The sequence below is a fragment of the Cetorhinus maximus genome, chromosome X, assembly GCF_964194155.1.
Source record: "Cetorhinus maximus chromosome X, sCetMax3.hap1.1, whole genome shotgun sequence".
Lineage (NCBI taxonomy): Eukaryota > Metazoa > Chordata > Chondrichthyes > Lamniformes > Cetorhinidae > Cetorhinus > Cetorhinus maximus.
Genome location: NC_135917.1, coordinates 12060676 through 12081519, shown reverse-complemented (window position 1 = coordinate 12081519; position 20844 = coordinate 12060676). Strand labels below are relative to the sequence as shown.

The 20844-nt window shown below is 46.9% G+C and overlaps 1 protein-coding gene across 1 annotated transcript; it reads right to left on the bottom strand.

Moving 5' to 3' along the window:
• Positions 1 to 4737: 4737 nt before the first annotated feature.
• Positions 4738 to 20110, bottom strand: LOC144672643 (gametocyte-specific factor 1-like). The gene is made up of 5 exons (XM_078534506.1): positions 20007 to 20110; positions 18775 to 18913; positions 10671 to 10757; positions 7511 to 7582; positions 4738 to 5250 (listed from the first exon to the last, which is right to left on the bottom strand). Exons 1-5 carry the CDS (start codon positions 20097 to 20099, stop codon positions 5228 to 5230), a joined length of 414 nt encoding a protein of 137 aa, XP_078390632.1. The 5' UTR covers positions 20100 to 20110; the 3' UTR covers positions 4738 to 5227.
• Positions 20111 to 20844: the final 734 nt, after the last annotated feature.

Below are 20844 nucleotides of genomic sequence, written 5' to 3'. Positions count from 1 at the left end.
TGTCTCAGCAGATTCACCATCCCAGCAGACTCACAGTCCCAGCAGCGAGTCACTGTCCCAAACTAGGATCACTGTCCCAGCAGATTCACTTTCCCAGCAGATTCACAGTCCCAGCAGCAATTCACTGTCCCAGCAGATTCACTGTCCCAGCAGGGTCACAGTCCCAGCAGGTTCACAGTCCCTGCTGCAAGTCACTGTCCCAGCATATTCACTGTCCCAGCAGCGAGTCACTTTCCCAGCAGCAAGTCCCAGCAGAGTATCAGTCTCTGCAGATTCTCAATCCCAGCACATTCACAGTCCCAGCAGGGAATCGCTGCCGCAGCAGAGAGTCACTGTCCCAGCAGATGGTCACAATCCTAGCTGGGTCACAGTCCCAGCAGGGAATCGCTGCCCCAGCAGAGGGTCACAGTCCCAGCAGGGTCACAGTCCCAGCAGAGCCACAATCCCACCCAGCAAAGTCACAGTCCTGCCCAGTAGGGTGACACAGTCCCACCTTAGCGCCTCCTAGACCATTGTGTTACCATTCCTAATGTGAATCATTCCCCATGCACCCCCATTCTAGCATGTTCCCATGCCCAGTGTGTCTATTCAGGTTCATTATAACTTCCTTCATTTTGTACTTATCCCGGTATTTATAAAGCCCAGGATCCCATAGCTTTTTTTAACCTGTCCTGCCCCTTCAATGATTTGTGCACATATACCCCCGGTTCCGCTGCTCCTGCACCCCCTTTAGAATTGTACCCTTTGTTTTATATTGTCTCTCCTCATTCTTCATATCAAAATGAATCACTTGGCACTTCTCTTCATTAAATTTCATCTGCCACTTGTCCGCCCATTCTACCAACACGTCTCTATCCATTTGAAGTCGATCACTGCCCTCCTCACAGTTCACAATACGACCAAGTTTTGAGTCATCCACAAATTTTGAAATTGTGCCCTGTACACTCAAGCCTAGATGATTAACATAGATCAAGAAAATCTGTAGTCCTAATACCAAACCCTGGGAACCCCAGTATGAACCTTGCTCCAGTCCAAAAACTGTTCACCACTACTCTCTGTTCCCTGTCACTCAGCCGATTAGTTTAATTTTTAATTCATTCACGGGATGTGGGCTTCACTGGCTAGGCCAGCATTTATTGCCCATCCCTAATTGCCCCTTGAGAAGTTGGTGTTGAGCTGCCTTCTTGAACCGCTGCAGTCCCTGTGGTGTAGGTACACCCACAGTGCTGTTAGGGAGGGATTTCCAGGATTTTGACCGTGACAGTGAAGGAACAGCGATATATTTCCAAGTCAGGATGGTGAGTGACTCAGACGGGAACTTGCAGGTGGTGGTGTTCCCATCTATCTGCTGCCCTTGTCCTTCTAGATGGTAGTGGTCGTGGGTTTGGAAGGTGCTGCCTAAGGAGGCTTGGTGAGTTCCTGCAGTGCATCTTGTCGATAGTACACACTGCTGCTGCTGTGTGTCGGTGGTGGAGGGAGTGAATGTTTGTGGATGTGGTGCCAATCAAGCAGGGCTGCTTTGTCCTGGATGGTGTCGAGCTTCTTGAGTGTTGTGGGAGCTGCACTCATCCAGGCAAGTGGAGAGTATTCCATCACACTCCTGACTTGTGCCTTGTAGATGGCGGACAAGCTTTGGGGAGTCAGGTGGTGAGTTACTCGTCGCACGATTCCTAGCCTCCGACCTACTCTTGTCGCCATTTATATATACATTTATAGTATTTATATAGCTAGTCCCCAGGATGTTGATAGTGGGGGATTCAGTGATGGTAATGTCATTGAATATCAAGAGGCAATGGTTGGATTCTCTCTTGTTGGAGATGGTTTCATATCCATGTTGCCATTTCCCTTTTATTCCATGGGCTTTGACTTTACTGACAAGCCAGTTATGTGACACTTTTTATCAAATGCCTTTTGGAAGTCCACATCAACCCTTTGTTACCTCATCAAAAAACTCCAGCAAGTTCGTTAAACCTGATTTGCCCTTAACAAATCCATGCTGGCTTTCCTTAATTAATCCACATTTGACCAAGCAACTGTTAATTTTGTCCTGAATTATCGTTTATAGGCACTTCCTTACCACCAAGGTTAAATGACTGACCTGTGGGATTTATCTGTACACCCTTGTTTGAACAGGGATGTAACATTTGTAATTCTCCAGACCACCTCCACCACTCTTGTATTTAAAAAGAATTGGAAGGTTATGGCCTGTTTCTCCCCAATTTCCACCCTTACTTCCCTCAGTAACCTTGCATGCATCTGATTCAGTCCTGGTGATTCATCAGCTTTTAAGTACAGCCTATTTTGAATCAATTTCTAGCCCATCTAGTGTCTTGACTACTTCCCTCTATGACTTGGGCAAAATCTTCTTCCTTGGTAAAGATAGATGCAAAGTATTCACTTATTACCTCAGCCATGTCCCCCGCCGACATGTGCAAATCTCCATCTGAGTCCATAATTTCCTACACCTTTTACTATTTATATACCTATAGAATATTTTTGAATTCCCTATAACATTAGCTGCCAGTCTCTTCTCATACTCTTTGCTTCTCTCATTTGTTTTTATGTTTCCCTTCTATACTGAGCCTGGTTCTCAATTGTTAGAAACTGACATCTTGTCATTTGCACCTTTCTCTGCTTCACCCCTATCTCTTTCAGCTCCCAGGGGGCTCTGCATTTGTTTGCCCTACCTACCCCACATGGCAACGTACCCAAATTAATCTCCTCTTTAAAGGCAGCCCATTGTTCAATTATAATTTTATCTGCCAATCTTTGATTCCAATTTATCTGGGCCATTCCCACCTCACTGAAGTCAGCTCTCCTCCAATTCATTATTTTGGCTCTCAGTTGGTCTTTGTCACTTTCCATAATAATTAAGTTTTAGGTTTATGTTAGGATTTACGATTGCTGTCCCCTACAGAAACTTGAGCCCACTTCATACCCCAGGAAACCTAAAGCAGCCATTACTCCTCCCATAATCATATAAGCACGTAAGAACTAGGAGCGGGAGTAGGCAATTCAGCTCCTCGAGCCTGCCCCGCCATTCAATACAATCATGGCTGATCTCATTTCCCACCCTCTCCCCATAACCTTTCAACCCGTTACTAATTAGAAATCTGTCTATCTCCTCAAATGTATTCAGCGTCCCGGCATCCACTGCACTCTGAGGTAGTGAATTCCAGATTCACCACCCTTTGAGAAAAGTAATTCCTCCTCATCTCGGATTTAAATCTACCATCCCTTAGCCTAAAACTATGGCCTCTCGTTCTAGAATGCCCCACAAGGGGAAACATACGCTCCGTGTCTACTTTGTCTATCCCCTATAGCATCTTATATACTTCAATTAGATCTCCTCTCATCCTTCTAAACTCTAGAAAGTATAGGCCTAAACTGCTCAATCTCTCCTCATAAGACAAGCCCCACATCTCTGGAATCAATCTAGTGAACCTCCTCTGAACCACCTCCAATGCAATTACATCCTTCCTCAAGTAAGGGGACCAAAACTGCACACAGTACTCCAGGTGCGGTCTCACCAATGCCTTGTACAGTTGCAACAACACTTCCCTATTTTTATACTCTATTCTTTTAGCAATAAATGCCAAAATTCCATTTGCCTTCCTTATTACCTGCTGTACCTGTATACTAGCTTTCAGCGATTCATGCACGAGGACACCCAGATCCCTCTGCACTGAAGCATTCTGAAGTTTCTCTCCATTTAAATAATAAGTCACCTTTTTATTCTTCTGACCAAAATGGATAACCTCACACTTATCCACGTTAAACTCCATCTGTCAAATTTTGGCCCATTCACCTAACCCGTCCATATCCATTTGTAAACTTCTTATTCCTTCCTTGCAACTTACTTTCCCACCTATTTTGGTGTCATCTGCAAATTTAGCTATAGTACCCTCTATCCCCGAATCCAAGTCATTAATATAGATTATAAATAGTTGGGGCCCCAAGGACCAAACACTATGGGTTTCGAATCATATGAAGAATAAGGATTCCACACTACACTGAAGGGCAGAGCTTGGTGGAAACCTACCACCATCCAGGTCTCAACCAACTTCACCAAAAACAGTGATCACTACTCTGCTTGTGGGGCTAATTCTTGGGTGTTTGGGGCAGAGGGTGGTAGCAGTGGGCAAAGAAAAAAAATTGCACAAAATGACCATCATATTTGTCTACAGAATAGTCATCGCATCTCAAGCTGTTTAATCTACAAAATATTTTAAACCGAGACAGGATAAAGGCTCTATAAAAATGCAAGTATTCTCATTACTGTGAGCTGTATGTGTTCCCTCACAAAACCTGCACTAGTTTTGTTTCTCCAGTAAACAAAAATACACACACAGCCAGCCAGCATTAGTAGTTTAATTTTAAAATTCTCAAAGTAGATAGTGAGATCGGCTGTGTACAAAAACAGGACAAGCCAATGGTTTAAAAATCAAATGGGAGATACAAGAGCGACAGATCTCCAATCTACATAGCATGATGTACCAAAACAAACTTTCTAACATTATAAAAACTGATGTGGGAAGGAGTGCATGGAAGTTGCAGTTCATCCACAAAGATATCTAGGACAGTGAGAAACTGCGTTTCAGGGAAAGTTTGTACCACTGTTTGTCAGCCTCGATTCTGCAGGAGCACTCTCACTCAGAAGGTTGTGGGTTCAAACCCCACTCGAGAGAGAGAGAGAGAGAGAGAGAGAGAGAGAGAGAGAGAGAGACTCGAGTTCAAATTCCAGGCTGACACAGTGCTGTACCGAGGGAGTTTCCCCCAGCTGCAATGTCAAATCAGGTTCCAACCAAGCTACAGAAAATGTAACAGACAATATTGGAACCGCACTTGAGGATTCACTTCAGGGTAGAGGTCTTACAAATAGACCAGTGGATGGAAGTGCGGGCCCACAATTTTCTAATGTGCAGCCACAGTATCTCACCTCAGGCAAAGGTGGAAAACTTACCATGACATATCAAAGTCCTTTCCCAGCACAAGATGCAAATTCTTAAAACTCATTTAAAATCAATTATTAAAACATGAAATTTCCTTATAAAAACGTACAATTAAGAAATTGAGGCCTTGTAAAATCTTTGATGTGACAAGTCAGTCACTCAGAGGTGGGTGGGAATGTAGAGTTGAGGTCACAATTGGATCAGCCATGATCTTCTTGAATGATGGAGCAGGCTCGAGGGGCTGAATGGCCTCCTCCTGCTCCTAATTCACATGTTCAATGAAGCAGATCCTCGTGCCCTGAAAACAAAGTTAAATTTAGTTCAGTTCATTAGTCATTGGAAGGTGCCTGCCAGAATTTCAAACACATGGTTATCCCAACATTTAACATTAAGATGCCATTGATAGTCAACCAGGAGAAAGTTACTAAGGCACAAACCAAAGACTTGACTTTGTCAAGTAGCAGGCATATGGGAACCACCTGGAAGTTCCCCTCCAAGACACTCACCATCCTGACTTGGAAATATATCACCGTTCCTTCACTGTCACTGAGTCAAAATCCTGGAACTCCCTCCCTAACAGCACAGTGGGTGTACCTACACCGCATGGACTGCAACAGTTCAAAGCAGCTCTCCACCACCTTCTCAAGGGCAATAAATGCTGGTTTAACTAGCGATGCCCACATCCCATTGATGATTTTTTTTTTTAAAAAAAAAAGAGGCCCAACTGCTGACCTCCCCACCCCCAGGCTCAAGGACCAAATGGTCTACTCTTGTACCTATTTGTGTTCCTATATCAGAAATGTGCATTTTCATCCACTACTCCATCCAAGAGTTCATTCCACATGTTGATCATGAACAACTTCCTGCTCTCTCTTTAAAGAGATCTTTTACTTGCAAGTTGGACAAGGGCCCATCAGTTCAAACTTTAAAAAAGGTGAGATCTGGAATTTACCTTCTCCACTCCTGCTCTCATACACTTGTATACAGATCACCTCAGAAGTCTTCTGTCAAGACAGAGTCCAAGGGTGTGAAATTCATCTTTGGTGATGACATCAAATGATCCATTTGTTTTATACCTGACCCAATTTCCATTCATCCCGCCCTCCAAAATCAATGATTCAAGTGATTTGGGACAGAGCAGGACTCAAAGAGGCTGCAAGTGTGTGGAATTTACAACTGGAATTAGTGGTTGAAGCGGAGATCAGGACAACAGTTAAGATTAGGTTCGATAGGTAGTCAATTTGAAGGGCAAGTAAAAAAGGAGATGGGGACAGCCCGAGTATGTGGAATTAGCAAACTGCTCAAGTGGAGGATTAAAATGAACACTGGCTGGTTGGATAAATGGCTGCTTCGAACACAACATATGCACTTTAATGGGCTGGTTTTCTCTGGAGGGGCAGCCATATTGTTCTGAGCCACAACATGAAACAAGCAAAAGGCTGGTACAACAGTGCACCATGATAAAGCTTAGGAGACATCACAACATCTGGAAGGACTAAATGTGATTGGAAAGAGCAGTTCAAATTCAGAAGGGACAGCTTTGCATCTGGCTGGTGCGCTGGAGTTTGGAAATGGTTATAGATCCGATAAGCAAAGTGGAGGAGAGCAGTATAAAATGATCATCTTCACTCTTTTATTTGAGAGATTGTACGCAGGTGAGGTGGTCACCCTTTCCAGAAAAGATTTTTGCTGCACTTGTCAACTGTCACCCAACACTGCTCTATATTTGGCCAACTTGTTTCAAAAGTCCAAAATTCAAATGTCACTCAGACTTGACCAACACTGGTACAATACTGAGGTTATTCTGCATTGCTAAAGGTGTCACCCTTCAGAAGATTCATTAAACCAAAGGTCTCGTCGGTCTACTGCTAAAAGGAGACATTTTTGTCAAAGCTTTTTCTGCCAGGGCAATGTCTTGACCAATTAGAGTCAAGCTGCCTGGTTTAAATTTCAAATAATGTTCGGCAGTTAACTGTCAGTCACCATCCACTGGTGTATTCACTATGGCAACACCACTACCAGAGTGCACTTGCCAACCAATACGCACTCTCTTCTCATACTGTATAAATATGCTGCTTCGCCTGAAATTAGGACAATTCGCAAGACAAAAAGCTTCAACAAAAAAATGTCTTTTTCAGCAACACCCATGTTCTATACTACCAAATGGCTTCTCGTCTGTCTATTTTATAAGCCATTTACGATCCAACGGCAATAGTTTGAAGAGCAGAGTACTTAGCCTGGGCAACATTTCTCCTCAATCAACATCAAAGCAGAGGAACTGGTCATCCAGTTCCTTTACTGGAGTTCTCATCCAGAAAACTCAGGATTGCAATTCTGCTTCAAGTGGCATGTGAAGCAATTTGGGATGTTGTTTTCAAAGATGTCGAGGGAGAGAACATGCATACCAAAGTATAATATTTACATCACCGCGTGTGTATAACATTTACTTATTCGTTCTCATCAACAGGATGTAAAGTTATTGTTCTGGGGGCCAGAGGGTCTTTCTGATCCTATAAACAAGGACAGTTTCTCAATCCATTTCACCAGAGTACACTCACCTCCCCTAATCTTCTTGCCATTAAGAAATTTACTCTCACCAAAGACAAAAGGAGTTGAGGCCTCTTCCTCCTCTGCAGAGGGGAAAGAAAACAGCAGTTGATGTGAATTCATCCTAACCAGCTATTCTGCTTTATCAATCAGAGTTAGATCCACTGAGAACATGGAATGAAAATACAAACAGCAGGATAAGAAATGATTTTTAAAACAAAAAAAAAAAGATGCAACACAACAGGATGAAGTAAAAAGGAAAATAAATGAGCTTTAATTGCTGATGGTTCAGTCAGAGTTGTTTACAGCACAGGAGGCCATTCAGCCCATCAGGTCCATTCCAATTGCCTGTAGGGCAATCCAGTCAATCCTATTCCCCTGCAAGTTTATTTCCCTTAAGTGCCCAATTTCCTTTTGAAATCATTCAATTGCCTCTGCTTCTACCACCCTCACCAGCAGTGAGTTCCAAGTCATTGCAACTTCACTGTACAAAAATTGTTTTTTCCCCCTCACATCCTTCCTAAAGTGTGGTGACCAGAACTGGGCACAATACTCGAGCTGGGGCCTAACCAGAGCTTTAGAAAGGTTGTGTAACTTTCCTGCTTTTATACTCAATGCCCCTGTTGATGAAGCCCAATTCTTGTAAGTCTCCACAGCATTCCCTCAAAAAATGTCAATATATCCTTCCTAAGGTGTGGTGCCCAGAACTGTTCACAGTTGTGTGTGGTCTAACCAGGGCTTGTGTAGCTGAATCTTGACTTCTATCCCCTTGTATTCTAGTCCTCCAGATATACAGACCAACATTCCATTAGCCATTCGGATTAAAACATCATGAACGGATACAGGAAATAATGATCTCTGTACCTGTCCCTTTGGACCTTCGCTGTTTCTAGCTTAGTACCCTGTTCCATCCTTTTCAGGTCCAAAGTGAATGATCTCACATTTTGCCCACATCAAAAAAACTGAAAATATATTTTATTCACTTAATCAATGTGTGTAATTTTACACTTGCATCTACCACTACTTTAATAATTACTTTTTGGCAGTATTTACAGTGGAAGAGGTTAGTGTACTGGAAATTCTAAGGGATTAACATTGAATCAGGAACAGGGACTCAAAGTAATAGTAACGAAGAAAGTAATGGTGTGAAAGAGTGACAAATCCCAAGGGTCAGATGGTTTCTATTCCAGGCTCCAGGGCTTTAAAAGGAAGTAGGCGAGAACGTTGCAGATGCCATAGAACCATAAAGTTACGGTGCAGAAAGAGGCCATTCAGCCCATCATGTCTGCGTTAACCATAGAAAGAGAAAAAAGAAACTAGCCGCTCATTTTAATCCCACCTTCCAGCGCCTGGTCCGTAGCTCTGCAGGTTACAGCACTTCAGATGCAGATCCTTTTAAATGAGTTGAGCGTTTCAGCCTCAATCACCAATATAGGCAGCAAATTCCAGACACCCACCACCCTCTGGGTGAAAAAGTTTTTCCTCATGTCCCCTCTAATCTTTCTACCAATCACCTTAAATCTATACCCCCTGGTAATTGACCCCTCAGTTAGGGGAATCAAGTCTTTTCTTTCTACCCCATCTAGACCCCTCATAATTTTGTACACCTCAATAAAGTCACCCCTTAGCCTCCTCTGTTCTAAGGAAAACAACCCCAGCCTAACCAATCTCTCCTCATAGCTGCAATTTTCAAGCCCTGGCAACATTCTTGTAAATCTCCTCTGCACTCACTCCAGAGCAATCATGTCCTTCCTGTAATGTGGTGACCAGAACTGTACACAACATTCCAGCTGTGGCCTAACCAGCGTTTTATACAGTTCCACCATTACATCCCTGCTTTTGCATTCAATACCTCACCCAATAAAGGAAAGCATTCCATAAGCTTTCTTGACCTCCTTGTCCACCTGTCCTATGACCTTCAAGGACCTGTGGACATGCACTCCAAGGTCTCTCACTTCCTCAACCCCTCAATAAGTTCCCATTTATTGAGTTTTCCCTTCCCAAATGCATCACCTCACACATTTCCAGATATAATTCCATTTGCCACTTCTCCGCCCACTCAACCAAACCATTGATATCAGTCTGGAGTTGACAGCTATCCTCTTCACTATCAACTACATGGCCAATTTTTGCATCACCTGCAAATTTCCCAATCATGCCTCCCACATTTAAGTCTAAATCATTAACATAAACAACAAACAGCAAGGGCCCCAACACTGAGCCCTGTGGAACAGCACTGGAAACTGCTTTCCATTCGCAAAAACATCCATCGACAATTACCCTTTGTTTCCTGCCCTAACTTATAACCTTTCAAAGTTCTCGATTCGGAAGCTGTTCCCTTAGATCGTAAAATTGCACTTCTGATTCTGCGTTGCAAGAAAGGAGGGGGGAGGGAAATAAAGAAAATCAGAATTATAAGCCAGTTAGCCCAACATCCATCATTGAGAAACTGCTAGAGTCTATAATTAAGTGTAAGGTGACTGAACACCTTGTAAAATGTTCACTCGACCAGAGAGAATCAGCGTGGTTTTGTAAAGGGTAGGTCATGCCTGACGGACCTGATTAAAGAGGAGACTAAAGTATTGGACAGAGGAATGTCTATGGGTGTTATTTATAATGGACTTCCAGACAGCATTTGACAAAGCTTCTCATAAAAGACTTGTTAGGTAAAGCTCTGGGATTATTGACCTGGATAGGAAAGGAGCGAGTGGCAGGGAACAGAGTAGGGACATTGAGCGGGGTACTCCAATTGGCAGTGCCCCACCAGGATCAGTGTTGGGACCTCAGTTATTCACAGTTCAGAGAATGAGATAGAAAGCCACATAGCCAAATTTGCTGAGGACTCAAAGATAGGCCTCAGTGTCAAATAACTCACCAACTGGGCTCACCTTAAAATGGTCACCTGTACAAGCTAGAGGATGACTGACATCACAACCCTACTCCAGCAAAATTAAAAACCTATGAGAAAAAAAGAGGGGGGTGGGGGGGAGGGTAGATGGAGAAAATGAACCAAAAAAGAAAACTCGAGAGGAAGATACAAATACCCCACAGAGGAAAGTGCACGCTACCACACCAAATATCTGTAGCAGCAAAGGGAGCAGTGGTTAGATTTAATATCACAAGGACACACCTATCCCAGAGTCTGAGAGATGTTCAGCAAAGCATTCATACCTTCATCCCAGTTTTCTCCACTGGGAGATCTCTCTACGTTATCAGCCAGCCATGCAGAGTTTGTGGAGCCAAATGAATGCTTAGATCCTGGAAAAATTACACAAAAAATATGTAATGAGACTTGTCAGATACTGAAAAAAAAAATCCATTCTGTCTACATGAAAGCTAACAGGCTTCCCAGGGAAAGAGGAATGTTCAAATCAACCATCTTAAAAACAGGAAATGGAAATGCTGTTTTTAAGTAAAGGCATGTGCGGGTGAATATATTCACAGTATGAAACCAAGCCTCAAAGCATGAAAACCCCAGACTCCAACCCCAGTCTGTGAAGAACAAGGTTTCCACCAAAGATGCTATAACACTGGGATGTCATGGGTCAAGATTCCCAGCCCAGTCATTGCTTTATTTTATTCTTTCATGGGATGTGGGCATCACTGGCAAGGCCTTATTTGTTGCCCATTCCCCCCACCCCATTGCTCTTGAACTGAATGGCTTGCTAGACCATTTCAGGAGTTAAGAGTCAACCACATTGCTGTGGGTCTGGAGTCACATGTAGGCCTGACCAGGTAAGGACAGATTTCCTCCTCTAAAAAGGAGATTACTGAACCAGATCGGTTTTTAAACAACAATCGACAGTAGGTCACCATTACTGAGATTAGCTTTCAGCTCCAGATTTATTAATTGAATTTAAATTCCATCAGCTGCTGTGGTGGAATTTGAACCCATGTCCCCAGAGCATTAGTCTGGGCCTCTGGGTTACTAGTCCAGAGGCATCACCACTAGACCACCATCTCCCCAAATACAAGAGTAAGAGCACGAGGTTATGTTGAACTAGTTCAGTCTCAGCTGGAGTATTGCATCCAGTTCTGTGTGTCGCACTCTAGGAAGGATGTGAAGGCATTGAAGAGAATGCAGAAAAGATTCATGGGAATGGGTCCCGGGATGAGGAACTTCAGTTATAAAGAGATTCAAGAAGAAAAGGCTGTTTCCCTTGGAGATAAGAAGGTTGAGGGGATTTAGTAGAGATGATCAAAGTCATGGGGGTCTGGACAGAGTCGATAGGGAGAAACAGTTCCTTTTGGTGGAAGGAGGGGTGGGGGTAGGGATGACACATTTTAAGCAATTGGGTAAAGAAGCAATGGCAACATGAGGAAAAACTTTTTCCTGCAGTGAGTGGTTAGGATCTGGAACGCACTGTCTGAGAGTGTGGTGGAGACAGGGTCAATCGAGTGGTTAGGATCTGGAACGCACTGTCTGAGAGTGTGGTGGAGACAGGGTCAATCGAGTGGTTAGGATCTGGAACGCACTGTCTGAGAGTGTGGTGGAGACAGGGTCAATCGAGTGGTTAGGATCTGGAACGCACTGTCTGAGAGTGTGGTGGAGACAGGGTCAATCGAGTGGTTAGGATCTGGAATGCGCTACATGAGTGCGCGGTGGAGGAAGGGTCAATCGGGGATTCCAAAAGAGAATTGGATTATTATCTGAAAAGGAAGAATGTGGAGGGCTATAGGGAGATGGCACAAGACAAAAAGCTCATTCGGAGACCCAGTGCAGACACGATGGGCCGAATGACCTCCTCCTGCACTGTAATAATTCCGAGAGTCAGTCAACAACACAAAAACCGATTAACTAGTCAGCACATTGCTATTGGTGGGAGCTTGCTGTGCACAAACGGGCTGTCGTTTCCTACAATACAACAGTGACTACACCACCAAAGCACGTCATTGGCTGCAAAGCGCTTTGGGGGCACTGCGAGGCCGTGAAAGGCACTATACAAATGCACGGCTTGCTTCTTTTCCCCTTCTCCAAAGTCCTTGAATGCATTTGTTCCTCTTTAGCTCATGCCAACCTTTGGAACACTATGGGCAGAATTTTCTGGGTGATGTGCGCAGGGGGACATGCCCCACACGTCAGCACTTAAACTGGCGCACGGTGATGTCAGGCGAGCGTCCATATGTCACCGTGCGCCATTGTGATATTTCACTGGGAGGGCGCGCGATGAAGTGCGGTGTACGCCTGCCATTAATTAAAGGCCTTGTTAAGGCCCTTAACTCAGCAATCAACGCCGATTTTGGGGTGCCCGTGAGATCTTCAGCACAGCGCAACGTGCAGGCGGGTAAGTGACTTTTTAAATAAAACTCATCCACGGGCGGGATATGTAGGCTCAGTGGGGTTGTCAGTGTTTTATGTGAAGCATTTATTGCAGCAAGTGTTTTAAACTTGCCTGTGTGATCTGTAGCAGCTCAGAACGAATTCCAGTAGCTTTCTCTGTACTTTGAACCTTCAGGTCAGCACTCTGCAGTCAGGAATCTTTATCAGGCCTGCAGCTTTCCAGAGGCCTCCATTCAGCCTGGGTATGGGATCTGACATGTCCACTGCAGGCAGCTCCTCTGAGGAGGAAGGGAGGGCTAGAAGGGGGGAGGAGGCCAGGAGTGGACAATCAGCCTCCAGGGGAGCCACCTTTGGGAGGAGAGGCGCAGGCACAAGGGGTGCAGGGCCAAGAGGTAGTCCAAGGTGGAAGGGGCCGCAGAAGACGCCACTATCCTGCTGCCAGGGTAAACAGGCGGTGAAGCAGCTACCTCAATATGTCTGAGGTGCAGGGCCGAAGGAGGCTCTGTCTCTCAAGGGAGACAGTAAACTATATCTGTCAGATGATTGGGCCTGAGATCTCCGCTAACTGTGTGGGTGGACACCCCATGCCAGTGGCTCTAAAGGTCAGTTGCCCTCAACTTCTATACCTCTGGCTCTTTCCAGGGCTCGGTGGGTGATCTGTGCGGTGTCTCCCAATCAGCTGTCCACACTTGTGTCAAGCAGGTGACAGGCGCTCTGTTCAGACAGGCATTGACCTTCATCCACTTCCGCTGGGACCAGGCCAGCCAGACACAGCGAGCCAGAGGCTTTGCGGCCATTGCTGGCTTCCCCTGTGTCCAGGGTGCAATAGACTGTACACATGTGGCCATCAAGGCGCCAGTGGGTGAGCCAGTGCCTTCGTCAACAGGAAGGGATTCCACTCCATGAACGTGCAGATAGTGTGTGATCACAGGATGCTGATTCTACAAGTCTGTGCAAGGTACCCAGGCAGCTCCCACGACGCTTACATCCTCAGACACTCCCAGGTGCCGGGGCTCTTCAGTGCTCCAGCCCGGCTGGATGGATGGCTGCTGGGTGACAAGGGCTATCCCCTCAGAAGGTGGCTCATGACACCTCTCCACCATTCAAGAACAGAGGCTGAGCAGCGGTACAATAGGAGCCAGGGCACCACAAGGGCTGTGGAGGAGACAACCATCGGTCTTCCCAAGATGTGATTCCGATGCCTGGACCGCTCAGGGGGCGCACTCCAATACCCCCCAGATCGCGTCTCTGATAGTGGTAGCGTGCTGCGCTCTCCACAATCTTGCACTGGAAAGGGGGGGGATGCAGTTGATGAAAACCTTGATGCACTGGATGCGGCTGCACACGATGAGTCCAGCAGTGGTTCAGAGGATGAGGAGGCACAGGGGAATGCTGCGGGGCTGAACACTGACCCGGCACTACACCAAGGCGGCAGGGACACCCGGGACACTTTAACCCAACGAACCTTCAGCTAGCTCCACACACATGGATCAGCAGGACTGGCATTGCCTGGCGCTTCTACACGTGGCACTTAGGTGCTACATCTTCCACCTTATCAGCTGCAACTAAGGGCTTAGCACAGAAACATCAATGTCCACTCAAACACTCATGATATGTCTGTAAAACATACAAGTGCAGCACAAAGGAGCTGCCCTCATCCATGGTAACACATCTGGATTTAATTTCATCCATGATATGGTCCAACAAAATCAAATCGTCATTCCAAAATTTAAAAATATAAATTCCCTAATCTTGGGCCAACAGAAAATCACCAGTGACAAACCCGTGGAGTGCCTAACGTGCCTTGTGCTTTTGTTTGCGGGTACTACATCTAGGTGCCGCCCCATCGCTCAGAGTGGCTTGTGAGCCAGCCTGCTGACTCTGCTGTCCTCGGTGACCTTGGCAGACGTCCTCTGGCCTGTGGAGCCTGTACTGGCCCCGCCTGGGAGGGAGCTGCCAGTTCCACAACTGGCATCTCCCCAATCGTCGCAGCCTCAACGGTCACTGGCAGAGGGGCGGAGGAGCTGCTGCCCTCATCCAGAGCACCCCGAGAGGAGCCCGCAGAGACAACAGGCAGCTGCTGTGCCAATGTGAGGTCGCTTTGTACCTCCCTGCTCACCACAGATGGATGGGCACCGAGCTGGGGCAGGCAGTGCCCAGAACATCTCCCACATTGCCAATGACCACCCGTGGCCATTAGCGCTGTGAGGGCTTGCAGGTCCGAGCGTAACCCAATCAGATGATTATCAATCTGTTGGAAGCTCCTCTCCATGAGAGTCGCCAATCTCAGTGGAGGGAGCCTGAAGCTCTGTCCTGAGGTTCATGCCATCACTGACACTCTGCCTGGATTCCTCCACCAGAGACCAACTGAAGCACACCCTCATGCAACCCTGGCCGGGTGTGCGGGAGCATCTGGCGCTTGTCCTGCAGCTGCTGCATTGGTGACATCTCCAGAGGCACATCATCACTGCCCAACTCAGCATGTGCCTGGTCTCCTGCAGTCCTCTGGCTGCTGGTGCCATCGGCACTCTGTGCGTGCCATCTCCTCCAGCGATTGTGAAGTGCCCTCTCCACTGTGCCCCAGGACACTAGCCGGCGTTATATTCCCCACCGATGTGGTAGCCACTGCGCTGGTGCCTGGCTGGCTGAAATGTGACGTAGTGCCAACTGACCCTCCTCAGGTATGGAGGGGGGGCTCTGCACGTCCGCCTGGTGGCCATGCGGTGGTGATGCTGAAGTTAACAACAAGGACAGTGGATCAGTTAGTGTTCAGTCAGTAACACAATTCATCCCTTTCCCCCCCAGGCTCAATGCGCTCAACCTTCAAGAACCTAAGATGAAGAATATTGGTGGGGTGGTAAATAGTCAAGAGGCGGCCCAAACATTACATGTGCATACAGACAGGCTGGTCAGATAGCCTAAGGAATGCCACATGGAATGTTATGTGGATAAGTGTGAGTGATGCACTTGGGCAAGACAAGCAAGGTACGGGAATACAGGAGAAATGGTAGGACTGTGGAAAGCAAGGATGATTACAGGGACCTTGCTGGGCAGACCTGTTAAGGTAGCAGAACAGGAACATAAGGTGTTTAACAAGGTCGAAGCCAGACTTGCCTTTATTAGCCGAGGAATAGAATGTAGGAAAAGGGAGGTCATGTTGCAAGTGCAGAAAATGCTGTCGAGGCCACATCTACACTTCTGTGTTCAGTTATGACCTGCTCTTCATGGGAGGGATGGTACTGGAGTGGGGAGAGTGCAGAGGTTCCTGACCTGGATGCATGCTGGCCTGGAGAGTTGGAGTTATGAGGAAACATTGCAAACACTTGCAACATTTGCCATGGAGCACAGGAGATTGACAGGTCACATTGACCTTCATACCATTATGAGGGGCATAGAACGGGTGGACAGAAGGCAACATTTCCCCTTGGCACAGGGATGACTAACGTGGTGGCATTTATTTAAGTTGAGTGCCATGAGGTTGACAGGTGAGGTGCTGAGGACCTTTTGGACAGAGTAATGTGGGACGCACTGGCTGAAAGGGTGGTGGAGGTACAAACCCTCCTAAGATGTAATAAGTCTTTGGATGTGCAGCAGCGATGCCATGGCATGTTAGACCATGGGGATAGTGGTCAGAAATGGGATAAGGCGACTTTGGAAGGTGCTAGAGACGCACATCCTCAAGGGGCCGAGGGAGCTTTGTGTATGACCCACACGTCTGACTGTCTCAGTCTGTGAATGAGCAGTGTTGCAGCATTAACGATTGCAGCAACCATCAGTGCTTTGGATGGTGGGGAGACAGAGTGGATGGGACTGTGGACCTCAAATACCTGGCCACTGGACCCCAGCCTCGCCGACACCTGCTGACCTGGCTGCATGGCGGCTTTCCAACTCCACAGCCTGTTCCTCAAACCGGCTGAGGATGAGAAGCCTGGGCCTGGCCACCACCAGTGCGCGAACACTCTAGATATAGTGTGTGGATTTTTCTCCTGCAGAACAGAACATCATTCATTGGGGCTGATTGCTCATGTACTCTGCGCACCACACCACAACCAGTGGCCCATCTGAGGCCTCCAGTGGCTCCTGTCCACACGACTGGTGATCGGTTAGCAAAAGATACAATGGCTGCTCCCAACCGCCACCTTGGACACATTCAGCGTCCATCACTTTCAATAACATGGGGTGGGCCCCGCGCCTCAAAGGCTAAGGCTACCTGCTGGGTTAAATGGCCAAGGACAACATGGTACTCACCCTTCCAGAGCACAACAAACTGTTGAGGCGCTTGCGACACTGGATCCATGTGCGCTGCACAACATCCAGGGAGCTGACCACCTCCGCCACCTCCTGTCAGACCCACTTCGTGACGTGGGGAGCCCTCCTCCTCCCATCCTGGGGAAACAGGACCTCTCGCTGGGCTGCTACCTCCTCCACAAGGGCAGCAAGGCAGGCATCAGAGAAGCAAGGGGCACATTGGCTCCCTGCTGGCCTACCCTGCTCCTGGCCCACACCCTGCCCTCCCCTCCCCTCCACCACAGCCTGCTGTACTGCAGGGGGTCTGCACAACCTGGAGCTGGCCATGGTGATCAGCCTAAAGGAGGCTGCCTGGCCTTTCTTTGTACAGACTGTCGGTTCCCCAATGGAACCAGCAGTCTGTACGCACCTGGTGCAATTTTAAAAGTCCCGCTCTCCATGGGAGTGTGAAATGCACTGGGCAGACCTTAACTGGCCTCCCCACGCAAAATGGCAGCGCAGCCATGGTCACCGGTGGCGATCGGGTCCTTGGCCACCCTCGATAGCTTCAGCTCCACCCGCCTGACGAACGGAAAATTCAGCCCTATGTTTAAACCTCCCCAAACAGGCTTCTAGCCCTCCCACAGGAAACAGCCCTTGTCAAAGTCACATGGTATCAGTCATGTTGGATGCCATGGTGAACTAACCCTTCCTCAATGTACCTAATTTTTTTTTTTTATATATAATGCAATATATGGTCAGTTCATTTAAATGCATGGGCCCTTTCCATTTCTTTTTGCAGCTGTGCACGGATAGTCAGGTTAAAAAGGCCAACTGGAGGCCTGAGGGAAACTTTCCAGTTGTTGCAGGATCATGAGAAGACAGCTGGCAGGAAACATCCTTCTCAACCCATTCTGTAACCCCTGACATGGTGGCTACACAATTCTCCAATGCCTCTCCTCCATTGTCCAGCTGGATGGGACCACATTTACCTGGTTCTGTTCTCATCTCTTCATTTAGATTCAGCGAGTCACCTTACAATGGCTTCTCCTCCCTCTTCCACATCACTTACCTCTGAAGTTCTCCCCCCAACCCCCTAGGATCCTGCGTCCCCAATCTCAGTGCTGCCCCTCAGTGGTCATCCAAAAACATAGCATCACGTTCCACACTTATGCTGACAACACTCTGCTCTACCTCACCACCACCTCTCTGCACCCCTCCACTGGCTAACTTATCACTGCTTATCCAGCATCCAGTACAAATGCAATTTTGTCCAATTAAACATCGGGTAGGCTGAAGCCATTGTCTGGTCCCCGCCAAACTTTGTTTCCTAGCTATTCCATCTCTCTCCCCTGGCAAAAAGGTTAACCCAGACTGTTCACAACCTTGTCATTCTATCTGACCCTCTACTGAACTTCTGACCACCTATCTACTCCATCACAAAGGCTGCTGACTCAAATAACAATAGAAAACCATTTAGAAAGTGAAAATTAAATAGAGTGCAGTCAAATTGCATTTCAAAAGGAAAGGTGATGTTCAACTAATTTTATGAAATTCTTTCAAGAAAGAGGAAGTCCATCTACAAGGGACAAGTCAGGAGTGTGATGGAATACTCCCCACTTGCCTGGATGAGTGCAGCTCCAACAACACTCAAGAAGCTCGACACCATCCAGGACAAAGCAGCCCCGCTTGATTGGCACCCCATCCACAAACATTCACTCCCTCCACCACCGACGCACAGGCCTGGTCTGATTATGGTGATCTCACCGGCCCCCTGCTCACTGTCCTCTGCAGCCAGTTTGCCATCGTCACATTGGAGAACATGCTGCTTGAATTCAGGCTTGCGGACACGGTGCCTGGCATTGAAGGGGCAGACTTTAATAACGTTCGCCAGTTCTGGGTGATTCTGGAAGGGAAAAAGAAAATTGCGGAAAGAAGTTAAAATACATACGTATAGACAGTCTCATCTTTATGTTGAAGCAAAGATCGCTCCAGGGACTTGAACATTAAAAATCAAGGCCGACACTTCAGTGCAGTACTGAGGGAGTGCCTTCTTTTACATTTTTACAAAGGTGACCAGCCCATTCCCTCTCTGCCATTTGGTTTAGTTAACTTTGCAGACAATCTGGGGTCTGTAGTTTCACTGATATGCAGTCAAAACCAACTCAGTGTACTAAATCCACAGGGGAGGGGACCCTCTCCACCCTGCTACAATTGGAGGGTATTGAAGTTGCCCTCCCCCACCCCCTCTGGCTATGGGCAGGCTAGAAATACAACAGCACTTCAAAGATCAACACCTTTCTGGATTCAAAACAGATCTGATAAGGCCTCCTTAAGCCCCCCCGCCCAACCCCACCCCACCTACTTCAAAACTTAGGTGTCAAGCAGCTCCCTGGCAAAGGACATAAAGCAAGCAGGTCTCAGGCAAATCAAGTGCAGGAAACCAAATACAAACAATGATAGAAACTCTCCGACCCTGCAGGATGGGTGAAAGGAACAGAGAGAGCACTGGAAACAAAAATAGCTGGAAAAGCTCAGCAGGTCTGACAGCATCTGCGGAGAGGAAAACAGTTAACGTTTCAAGTCTGTATGACTCAACAGAACTAAAGAAATATGGTGAAATATAAGCTGTTTAAGGGGGGTGGGACAGGTAGAGCTGGATAGAGGGCCAGTGATAGGTGGAGGTAAAGGAGAGACTGTCAAAGATGTCATAGACAGAAGGACAAGGGGTGTTGATATTAGCTAAGAAATGTTGTAATGGTGACATTAAGGGTAGAAAGCAGGACGAGCAAGGTACAGATAGCCCTAGTGGGGGTGGGGGAAAGGATCGAAATAGGCTAAAAGGTAGAGATAAAACAATGGATGGAAATACATTTAAAAATAATGGAAATAGGTGGGAAAAGAAAATTTAAATATATAATAATTATTAGAAAAAAGAGGCATTATCATCCTACAATTCAATTCAACCAAGCTAGTTTGCAAAACAGGTGAGAACTTACTTTTCTGCATTTCACCAGGTGGTAAGGGAAGCGACTGCTTCTGATCTTGTGGCTCTGGTCGTAGGGGCAGACAAGGAGCTGGTCAGAATCCATTGTACTCAGGTCAGGCTAAGGTGAAAAGAGGCATTATCATCTACATGACTGATCGGAAGCAAGTTGCTCACAACTTCAGGCTTTATTTTTATAACCTGGCTGGCACATCAGAAATGGTTAGGCAGGGGATGGGAAAAATAGTGCTATCTGCTTATTTTGTTAATATGATTGCACTTAGCTGGCCATGGCTCTTTGTACCCTGCCGTTCAGGGGCTTTTCTACCCAAAGCTGGGTTTACCATAAGACGTAGGAGCAGAAATAGGCCATTCAGCCCATCAAGTCTGCTCCACCATTCAATGAGATCATGGCTGATCTGATAATCCTCAACCCCACTTTCCTGCCTTATCCCCATAACCCTTGATTCCCTTACTGATTAAAAATCTGCCTATATCCACTTGAATATACCTAACAACCCAGCATCTATGGTAAAGAATTCCATAGGTTAACTACCCCCAGAAGAAATTCCTCCTCATCTCTATTTCAAAATGGGCGAGCCCTTCCTCTGAGATTATGCCCTCTGGTCCTAGACTCTCCCACAAGGGGAAACAACCTCTCAGCATCGACCCTGTCAAGCCCCCTAAGAGTTTTATGGCCTGAATTTTTCCCCGTGTCGGGCAGGCCTGGCGGGAGTGGTCGGGGAAGCTGACCGCCGCCCACAATCAGCTCCGCACCGCGATTTTGTGCGGGCGGGGCAATTAAGGCCCACCCTGCATGGATCGCGAGCGGCAGCGCTGAGCACTGCCCG